The 11,500-nt window shown below is 38.8% G+C and overlaps 1 protein-coding gene and 1 long non-coding RNA gene across 2 annotated transcripts in view; both read right to left on the minus strand.

The window, feature by feature from the left end:
• Nucleotides 1-447: 447 nt before the first annotated feature.
• LOC117944789 overlaps nucleotides 448-11,500 on the minus strand; it is a 14,856-nt gene continuing 3,803 nt past the window's right edge. Inside the window, exon 3 of the long non-coding RNA XR_004656652.1 lies at nucleotides 448-1,318. This is a non-coding gene — a long non-coding RNA (uncharacterized LOC117944789). The remainder of the gene's footprint in view (nucleotides 1,319-11,500) is intronic.
• The window catches only part of sfrp1a (secreted frizzled-related protein 1a), a 13,237-nt gene continuing 2,184 nt past the window's right edge, over nucleotides 448-11,500 (minus strand). The window contains exons 2-3 of the mRNA XM_034871918.1: nucleotides 9,636-9,716; nucleotides 448-1,824 (exon numbers count right to left, since the gene is read on the minus strand). Of these exons, the coding sequence (XP_034727809.1) occupies nucleotides 1,499-1,824; nucleotides 9,636-9,716 (407 nt within the window). The 3' untranslated portion in view covers nucleotides 448-1,498. The remainder of the gene's footprint in view (nucleotides 1,825-9,635; nucleotides 9,717-11,500) is intronic.

The following is an 11,500-nucleotide window of genomic DNA, read 5'->3' on the forward strand; positions in this document are numbered from 1 at the left end:
GATGACCCCCAGGGTTTCTTTAGAGTGTTTCAGAGGGTCCCCAGCAAAAAGGGGAATCATGTTTTCACTACTGTTTTACCATAATCCAATCCATAAATGACACAATGACAGATTGTATGACTATTTTGGTCATGGGTTTCTGCACTTTATGTAATGAGATATCTAATAGCAAAAATCCTATCAGATGAGACCTCATGGGACGAAATCTTATCAAATGGCGGTCCATGGTCTACTTTGTGTGAGTTTAGGGGTCCTTCACATGAAAAAAGTTTGGGAATTAGTGGTCCATTAGTCACAAATGTCTGTAATAAGTTTAGTTGCTATTCAGCTTGTAGTTGGAAAGATTTCACTTTACCGGTGGACCTACCAGCCAACCAACATTGCCATGTCTATTGAGCTCAATAAAAGAATATTCAATCATATAATCAATAATATAAGAGACACCCATCAGTTTTCCATATTTATGTAAAATTTTGTTATGTACATGTAATAGGCAGCAATGCACTACTGACATTCAAATCTGAAACAAAATAGTGCTAAAACAGGCCAGCAAAAGTTGAGCAAAACAAACAGAACACAGAGTTGGGAATATTTACAACTTGATAGCTTTAGCATGTTTAAACATGACCACAGAGCATTTTCCATTACCGATGAACACTGATTACTGCAGTTGGAATGGATCTAAAAAGACAGAAAAGTGGTAAAAAATAAAAAATAAAAATAAATTTAGCCAAGTGTCAGGTGACAACACACAACAAGAAAAAAAGAAATCTGCATGTTGCATGTACATGTCGTCTCATGATGGAGACTGGTGGTTCTTCTTTTAAGATTGTTCAAGTAATGAAAATAGAGGTAACAATGAAAAGGATATGATTAAAATGATTGGTAGTGCAGTCTTTAGTTTGACAAAACAATCAGCTGACGGCAGCACTCTCTCATACTTCTGTCAATACACTAACAGTAACCCTATGTGGAGCTGCTCTGTAGGCCTACATGTGGCTTTTGAAGCTCCAACTACCTGCAACTACCAATTATGAAGTCTAATCACTAGTGTTATGATTTGGTTTTATCACAAGGAGAGAGATGTTAAAGAATATTTTTTCTTGCTTAGAGTTAGATGAAAAGATCAATACCACTTTCATGTCTAGAGAGTAGAATCAATCTACTCATTGGGCTCTCAGTAATAAAGCAAATGTGTATTTCCCAAACTACTTCAACTATCCATTTAAGCAAAATCCACTGACTTGTTGAACGAAAGTGTAACAAAGTATCTACATACGTATAGTGGAAATGATTTCAGTGAGGAAGGGCTTTAACACTCGCCATAATCAACTACAACGTAAGAAAGCACATTTCAAAGTATATCTGTAAATATACAAAGATATATAGATATATAAACAGGACAACAGAAAGCAAAGTTTGGGATTTTAATGCTTGTGCAAGTTCATATGTAGGATGAGATGCGACCAAAAGAGTTGGGGGGGGGGGGGGGGGGATATTATTTGAAGACGTTCTCAAAAGCGGGACATTTGTAGCTCTTGAGTTTCTTGATGGCCTTTTTGAACTCTTTGCTGGACTTGTCCCACTTGTGGATGCCTGTGAGCAGGTGCTGCTTATCAACCTTGCGGCCCATGATTAGATACTGGTTTCCCAGGTTGTCCAGCTGCTGACAGGGGCAGTCTGCGCCGTTCTTCAAGTACAATACCAGCGTCTTCATGTCCTTCTTGCTCAGGTTCCCCTCTTTCAACATCTTCTTCCTCTTCTGCAGGATCACCTTGCGGTCCATGTTTTCTCTCTTCACCTCCCTGATCTTGGCCTTGAAAGCTGTCGGGGAAGAAAAGGAGAAAAAGAAGTTACCTCATGCTTAAAGGTGGATGAGTTCTTGCCCAAAATGTTTTGTCCAATCCCACTGTTGCTCCAAAGACTGCTAGTTAATATTTTATGAGTACAACATTGCCAGACATGCACAGTGTGTCACCCTCTGTGCTAGCAAAATGAAACATGATAAAGGGTATCAGCGGCAAGTCAGCCCCGTCTCTTCCGAGACAGTATGCTACTGTGATACTGTGAAGCATGGGTCAACAATCATTTTAAAATGTTTGTTTTAATAAGTGTGCCAAAACAGCATTAAGTCTGTTCATCTACCGAGCTCGCTTAGTCAGTGTTTTTTTAAATCCTTTGAGACGCATTCTGTGACGGCAACAAAGTCAGGTCTTGCGGAATGAGAAAGGGGAAAAAGTCAGTCAAACTACCGTAGATAACTCTGTGTCTGTGTCTGTGCTCCTGCCAATGGCTGTGAAAGGGGTCCTTTGGCATGTGGTTTGGAAACATTTCCAAAAAATTCTCTTGCACACTTGCTACTTGGCATACGTGCCTAAGCTAGCTGACCCTTGCTGTAAAGCATACAGACCGAATGGCAAGTCATGCCATTGTTATTATAGAGAGAAACTAGGCTACTGAAAAAAGGTACCAAATTTCAGGTAGTGGTATCGGTACAAATATTGACAAGAAAAACTCAATACTGGGTAATCGGTAGTTCAGTTAATAGAGTGCGTGCCTACGTATAGACGTTTACTACTCAACCCAGTGGCCACGGATTCAACTTGTTTGGTGAAACAATCCAACTCCACTCCAACATTTCATTTACTGTCTTTTTTCTTTTACAATATATTTTTATTACTCTTTACATCAAAGGTTTTGAGCGTGCACTCACTCTTCATCCTGACACACAGCTGAGTCCTTTCTGATTGAGCACCATTCAACTTCACCAGTATTTACACACATTCAGGCTGATGGCCACCAAACACTGCGCCTGGCTCAAGGGAACCTCCGTTATAGTTGTGTGAACAAAAAGGAGTTGACCATTCACTGAATAGAAGGAATCACAAGCCTGACTATACCTTTTTACGCGACAATTAATAAGTTATTTCATATAGTAACTAAACTAAATGATGAATATAGATACTAAAATTATGCATTAGATTGTGGTTGACCCTACCACATTATACTAACTTTCTGACAAATTGCTTTACTGCATTGGTGACTAAAACATTATCTAAAGCAAGACTGGCTAACTCACTGTTATTAGGGTGTGTAATATGAAGGGAATTCTGGTATATATCCTGATATAATGTAAATGTACTATATATCCATATATATTGTGATATATCAAAAACAAATCAGGAAAACAAACTGTTTCAGAGATGGTCTGATACTAAATCCTAAATGTTCAGTCCTTTCATGTAAATGGGTGGCAGTAGTGGGGCACTGCCTAGTGCTCTTGAGCAAGGCCCGAATTGCCCCAACTGCCCGGGGTACCTGTCCATCTACCGCTTCAGCCCTCTCACTCTAACTTCTCTCCATTAGTGCATATATAGGTAGGTAGAGTGAAAAAAACACTGATCTTTCACTAAACTCTATTTAACCTTCTAATCTCTAGAAGTTTTCCAGTTCCCGTCTTGAAGTAAAGCACGAGTCAGACTTTGGTGGTCCAAATCTACATATGCCTCCACAAATTACATTCTCTCGGTTTCCACTGACATGTGTGTCCAGCATAGACGAGCTCATGACTCGGCAATGTGAGGCAAAAAAAGCGCAGCGCTGCTGTCGGGATAAATCACAGAGTCATGTCGGAGACAAAGTCTTGTGACTGCAGCGCAGGGAACAGCCTGATTGAGCGTGAATGGTTTTCACACTCCAGCAAAGCTTTAGATAAAACAGTTACTTCTGTCCAATTTTTCTCCACAGTGTTAGACACCATATCCTTTTTGACTCACTTCTCACGGAATCATGCTTGACAGTAAAACCTGAACTGGGACATTAAGAAAACTTCAAAACGTTTCCCCTCTTCTTTTGTGCTAATTTCTTCCATTGTTAATAAAGTGTTGCCCTGTTTTTTCCCAGTATTAAGGGTGCACATGGTAGGGATTAAGACTTTCATCCTCTGTCTCTAGTCTCTCAAACGCTCTCTGTGAGGAGGCTTAGCGTTATGTGAAATCAAAATGGGCAGCATTCATAATCAGTGAGTCATAAAAGAGAAGGCCTGGCCCACCCCTGAAAGGACTTTGTCTTGATAAATCCTCTATCCTCCATAATCCTTTGACGCTATGAACTTTCTTTTCACCTCGTGTTGTTTGGGAGCCTAATCTCTTTAGCCACTGCATACAGTAAGAAGTTAACAAAATTAAATGTTTAGCTGTTAAAATCTGCTCACAGCTAGTGAAACTGTACCTGTATCCATACATAATAATATTGTGAAATAGCTATTTTCCCATGAAAATAAAAAGTAGGTGGTTTTTAATGATGTTGCTGGTACATCAGTATGCTTCTATTTTGCTTGTATTGGATGTAACAAACATATAAATCTCAGTAAGCGGCTATTGTTGTAGCGCTATTGCGAGCAACAACAACTGCACTGAGGGAATGAAGGCATTTGATTGAACCAGCCAACAACACAAACACACTTTAAGGATATGACAAAATAAACAGTTTGTCAGTATCAAAAAATATATATGTATTTGAGTCCTAATTCTAAGAAAAAATAGGGTTAGGATAATTTTGACTTTATTCTCGGAATTCTGATACCGAATCCAGCTTATTTTAATTTTTTAAAGAAATGTCATTATTCTGACTTTATTCTCATTTTTTTTAAATTGACTTTTTTCTCAGTATTAAAAAAAAAGCAAGTGTCTTTGCTATTTTAAGACCGCCCAGTACCTATGTCATTTAAATAGCAAATGCACCTGCGCCCATCTTTGTGCTCTTTGACCAACAAAAACCTGGTCTAAAGTCATTTGCCCATCATTTTATTGTTATTTCACAGTGCATTAGTGAAATGTGCCTAGGCGTAACTATGCTTGTTACGCACACAAACACACACAGAAGTGCATCAGCACACAAACATGCAAAAGATTACATATAAAAAATATGAGGGTGCATCAAAATAGCAATGTGCCAAGGTACAAACGCGCCTGACTTTTCAAGGGAATGGGGGACGACACTCTGATTGGTTTATTGCATGTTACGCCCAAAAAAACACATAGAAATTAATAAGGACACTAAGTACAATCCTTTTGAACCATGCGCCTTGCGCACAGACCCTCTTTCCGAAGTCAAAACTAGCTTAAGTTCACGCTGTGCGCTTAGATCGTTAAAATAGGGCCCATAGTGTGCTAATGAAACAAAAACTTATCAGCTACTAGTATGTACTATAGGCTATGTGGACACGAGTTTTGAGTATTTCAATTAAAAAGGGATTTTCCTTCTTTCTGATAATTTAATATAATTTAAATGAGTTTCTCAAGCCTAGAGGGGTTATCGTACTCAGTATTTCACAATAAATAATGTTTTTTTTCTTTACTATTTTATAATGGTATAGTATAGTGTGGCATTGCTTTTAAATAAATTACCTGAATTCTTAAACAAAATCAAAGGCTCCTAACCTGGGGGCCATTAACCCTTTTTTGCTAATTTTATCACAATTTGCTTGGAATTATTCATAAGGAAAAACAGAATTCTGGGGGTAAAAAATCCAACATATCATCATATAACTAGAAAAGGGCACTTTTAGTAGAGTGAAGATCCCTTTCTCCCTCTCCCCTTACAAAGAAAAAAGAGTTGAATCTCACTCAAGGGTACTTCCTGGCTCCTTTCTGGTCAGGGTGGATGCCAAGAGAACACAAATGGGGATGTATTTGTCATTTCTAACTTTAGTGGATCATAACTTATCTGGTATGAAATTAATCTGCAGATGCTCCTCTTCAACAGGAGGCCAAACTTTTCTATGGATGGCCGTTTTTTAGCCTTGCCAATTGTTGAAAATACCTTTTGCACAAGGTCCTTGAGCATACAGTGATGGTCCAGTAATGTGCTTGATTAACTGCGGTCAGACAGAAATACAAACACACACACACACATATGTACTAAAAGTCAGTACACAATAATATTAAATTGTTCCATTTCCATTAGTTGTCTAATTCTGCATTTCTGCTGATTTCCGCATTCTGCTAAAAACCAACTAATTGCTTGTTGAAAACTATATATTTTGCAGTCCTGATTTCTATCAATAGAAAAGTTAGAAAAGAAAAGTACATCCTACATTAAGTTTTAGGCTCTTATTTTGTGGAACACAGTCTTTAGTTCAAATGCCAATATTAACTTGATCAAAAACTAAATTTAGGTATTAATGTACTGTTAACCTGACATATGAAAACTAGCTCTCAAAAGATAGATCTCAAAAACTAGATCTTAAAACCTGATCTCAAAAACTAGATCTCGAAAACTAGATTTTAAAAACTAGATCTCAAAAACTAGATTTTAAAAACTAGATCTCAAAAACTAGCTCTCAAAAACTAGATCTCAGAAACTAGATCTCAGAAACTAGATCTCAGAAACTAGATCTCAGAAACTAGATCTCAAAACTAGATTTTAAAAACTAGCTCTCAAAAACTAGATCTCAAAAACTAGATTTTAAAAACTAGATCTCAGAAACTAGATCTCAGAAACTAGATCTCAGAAACTAGATCTCAAAAACTAGATTTTAAAAACTAGCTCTCAAAAACTAGATCTCAAAAACTAGATCTCAAAAACTCGATCTCAAAAACTAGATTTTAAAAACTAGATCTCAAAAACTAGGTCTTAAAAACTAGATATTAAAAACTGATCTCAAACAAACTTGATCTAAATACCTAGATCTCAAAAACTAGATCTCAAAACTAGATTTTAAAAACTGATCTCAAAAACTTGATCTAAATACCTAGCTCTCAAAAACTAGATCTCAAAAACTAGATTTTAAAAACTAGATCTCAAAAACTAGATTTTAAAAACTAGATCTTAAACACTAGATCTTAAAAACTATCTTAAATCTCAAATAATCTTAAATAATGCAATGCTAAAACTGTTAAATGGTGTGCGGGGGGTTTCCCTGACCTGATTTACTCCACCAGTTCAGAGGCACAGACAGGGCCTCCAGCTCCCAGGGTGTCATGAACCTAGCAGGAGAATGTGTACTGCTCCTCATTCACATGATAATGGTATCACAACTGATCAGATGAGCTGAAGTGATCAGTGCAGGGCGCAGGGCAACCCTGTGGTTTACTACATTAGCAAAGGAAAGGAGCAATTTGGCAATGACAACAAAGTGAGTTCTCTGCGCAGGGGAAAGATTTAATTGAAGGGTTTGTGGAGTTTTTTTGGACAATGAGGTACCGTAAAACCTTAAGCACAAAGATAAATTGCGGTGGGAACAAAGTGATGAGTGGGATGAGCTGTAAATCTATTAGCAGCTGAGTGCCGCAAATAGGATGTGTGTGTATGGGCGTGTGTGTGTTTGTTAGAAGGAGATTCATCAGGGTTTCGGAGAAATCGGGGAGTGACAGTTCTCGAGAAACTAAACGTGCTGGATTGAGAGCCTGTTACTTAATACACAACTGTGATGTAGACTGCTAGAGGCACATCTTTCTTAGAAAATCTTTACTCCTCTGCCATATCATCTTCACATCTAACCACCTTAAGTCAAAAGCTGTCTTGACGCGGCATTCTCTGCTTTCATCAGGGTCAAACCACATGGAGCAGTCAAAAGCGATTGTGCAATTGATGGGAAGCATTATGCATGGCGTCAAGCAATAGCAACGCTTATCACAAAAAAACTACTTCACACTTTTATCTTAACTGAGAACAGACCTTTCGCAACTTCCAGTAAGTTAGGTTTTCTGTGAGCAAAAATTCTTCTCTCTGCCAGGGTGGGAATGTTTTACACACAATTGGTCCATGCAGATTTATAAAGACTTCATTGCAAGTTACTGATTCATTCCTCAAGCCTCTCTGCGGTTTTCCACGGAGAAGAGCAGGAAATCATTCTATCATATCTTTTTTGTGGGCTTGTCCAAACAAAAAAGACAGGCATGTCTGCTGCTAAAACGCGCTACCCGCCGTGTCCGTTCACTCTTAGTCAAAGGCAGCAGGATGCATTCAGAATGCTGGTCTTATCTTTCGTCGTTGGTGGGATAAAAGACATCATGATTAAAGCTTGTTTTTTTTCTTCTCCATCTGCATATTTTCTTTTTCCTCAAGACAAGACATTCACTCATGTTTGGCTTCAGCTGCTGTATTTTTATAGTATGCAGTTTTCTCGCCAGACTAAAACTGAATTCCATCGGCCTACTGAAAGAACAAACACATCTTTAGTCTAGCTGGTGACATAACCTGGGATGCTAAATCGTGTCAGACAGTGCAATAGATGTTTATCTGCTGCAATCAATTTGTACGCCACGCTGCAATCCCAGTGACGTTTGTTGCATTTCAGAGGAGGCCGGCCCCTTGTGGGTTCAAACCTGCAGCATAAGCAGCGCAATGTCTCATCCTCAGCCTGGTACTAAATCTGTCTGTGTATCCTCACATGTCAGCTGGTTAGGGTACTTATGACAAGCAAGCAATCTGTCTTCATCTGAGATGAAACAAGCCCATAATGTTGCCACTCTCCTCTTGGCAAACCAGGATGCAGACTGAAAGAGGCGAGTCCCATCACCGCAGCATAAACACCAAGAGAATTCGTTAAACAAATGTAACTTAAAACCTTTCATGAAAACTGGAAGAAAGTCTGTTTCCAATGTGCATCCAGTCTATGTTTGCCCGACCTAGCACCTGGAATTCAAGCTGCCAAAAACTTTGTACCAGCCAGGGATTAAAACATGAAAGCCTAACATATTTCATCTTGTGTGCATTATGCACATATGCAATTCAGTTGATGTTGTTTCTTACTGGAATCCAAGACTTTGGATCGTACTGGGTTCCTCCTGCAAAACTTCCACAACTATATCAAGTGCCTCCATCAGCTAAAGATGTTCCCTCTCAACAATAGCCTAGCTTACCGAGAGGGCAACATGGCATGCAGTGGGTTAGACAGACAGCCAATTTTAGGAACACCCATCCCTTGAGTATAAGACGCTTTAAAAATAAATCTGATTTGCTCAATTCTATGTATGTACACACAGTAGCCTGAGTAGAGCCATTCACCTAGCTCATTTACCAACACAGGCTCGGGGTTAAGTAAAGTACTTTTAATTATATATTTTATTTCATCAGAATTTTTAAAAAAAACACACACAGTTAAAATAAATGTTGTTGAATAAAAAAACAATACATAGTTTATCTAGAACTTCTTCATTAAGAAAAGCATTTAATGACCCCCATGTGCAGAAGGTCTCCTGTAACCCAGACAGCAGAACAAACATGACCTGCCACATAAAGACTTTAATGACCCCAATTCATTAGTCACAAAACATCATCCTCTACCAGACCAGACAGGCCTAGTACATCTGACCAAGAGTCAAAACCTCACATGTAACCTTTTCATAAAACCTGGCAACATTGCTGGCATGTAAGAAGTTGCATAGAGTTCACTGTGGTGGAAATGGCCAAGTACGGTCTGATATAGGGTGCACTTTTGGAAGGAAAATGCAGCTTTACATACTTTGTTAAGACATTATTGACTGTTTTAAAGCTTGAAGCTCGAAGATACAATTGATGCAATCTCATGCGGTTCTTCTGATTTCATGGAGAGCTGTGATACATGTCAAGGCACATTAGAGTGTGTAGTTTGCATGCTGTCTTGGCGCAATGGATGTCAAGATGCTTACCGAACTCGCTGGCACACATGTGCTCAAGCATGGCATCTGTTTCCATTTCATGGTCACATGGAGGGCAGATGGGAGAGTAACCTGTGGGGATAAAAATGAAGGGATATGGTTTGGAAATGAATGAAAAAGAGGCAAATGTTAAATGTAAGTTGCAGTGATATCAGCTTCATGAATCTTTCACATGGCTTTACACTGGAGTAATAACATCACAACCCACTTGAGAAGCAATTAAAAGAACAAAGACTCAAACGATCATTTCTCATTTGAAATGAAAAAGGGGTTAAACTCAATTTATAAAAAAACGAATATTCCAATTTCAAACTTGTTATCCTGCAAATCTCTGCACACACCTAACCTCTCTCTGCAATCAGAGATCCTATTTAGTGTCTGGTGTCAGTCGCCTGATCTCTTGGGCTTTGTACGCACCGATGACCTGACCTCAGTGAGGAATGTCTTGAGCTTTTATAGCCAGCTGTAACTAAAAGCCGCAGTAAACACTCTTCCTCACTCTCTGTTTCGACTTTTTTCAAAATGGATTGTTCCATAAAGGCTCAACAGTGACATATACACCTTAAATGAACAAAAAAAAGATTTGAAATGTGGAAGGAATAAATGGTAATGATATTCAATCCGAGTTTAAAGGAATGCTCTGACATTCTAAGAAAAAAAAAGAAAGAAAGACAATAATAGCCTGCTCAGAGACAAAAGCCTGAGTGCATACAGAGAGCCAAAATGTGTTTTTGCCAAAATGTAATTCAGTCTAGAGGCATATCTTCAAATATTTTACCAACACGATTTTTCAATTTTTTTCTACTACCGCAAATGATCGCTTCATGCCAAACAGCTGAGTTTACTTTTCAAACAAACTTGGACCTGCAATGTGATCGCAGCATCCTGTAACATTTAATTGAAACCGACTGCATTTCAATGTCACAGCATGGATCTGGATTGATTGAGAAAGGGGGTGGGGGAACAAACTCACCCTCGCCAGTTGTCCTTTACATGTGTTTAACGAAAGCTTGTGAAAGTAACACCCAGGTGTAAAGAGCTTATGAAAACAGACGCTGTTTACAGAGTCACAGGGTCCCTTTGCCAATTTGAGCTTGGTTTTCCTTTAAATCAATTATCACCAGCCTGTGTTCAGCAGTGGCGTGGTAAGCACTGTTAGCAGACCTCTATTAACAACCATTTTGGAGAAGATTAGGCGGCTTTTGGTTTCCCTATCAACCTCTAGATCATATATTACTACTTTCCTAAAACATTAATGGCCAAATAAGAAACTGTGTATGACGGAGAAGGTTGGCTTTATTTATCACCAGTGCTGACAACGAATGATAACAGGTGAAGTCAGAAGTGCGTGGAGCTCTGTGTGATCCCCCAAAAACCTAAAAAAATAAGTCTTTTTCAGAAAACCGGGCCTCCGTCCATACCACCATGTCATTCAGTAACACCCAACCCCTCTACATACACAAACGGGACATGTTCCCTCTACAGATACAGTGAGCGCTGTGTAATTGCTGGAAGATTCACAGTCCCCCCATTTATGGCCAATGTCTTCAGAAAAAAAAGTCTTCAAGTCATGTACAGTTTAGGATTGAAATATAAGGATCCTAAATTAATGATGTGATGATGGAAAGCCCCTTCTTTTTTATAGTTAAAATGAATGAGGTGATTGTTCTTTCCCTTCCCTGGTGTACACCTCACCTAGGCCACCAGCGAACCCTGAACCAAAGTTTCAGACCAAAACTATTAAGAATCAGGCCGAGCTATCTCCCCAGACTTGTTGCTTCAGGGTTTCTCTGGTATTTGTCAGCTTGGCCGATTGGGTTGGTGCTGGAAGACTTTTTTTCTGGACCATTTTTCTG

Source organism: Etheostoma cragini, chromosome 5 (assembly GCF_013103735.1).
Source record: "Etheostoma cragini isolate CJK2018 chromosome 5, CSU_Ecrag_1.0, whole genome shotgun sequence".
NCBI lineage: Eukaryota > Metazoa > Chordata > Actinopteri > Perciformes > Percidae > Etheostoma > Etheostoma cragini.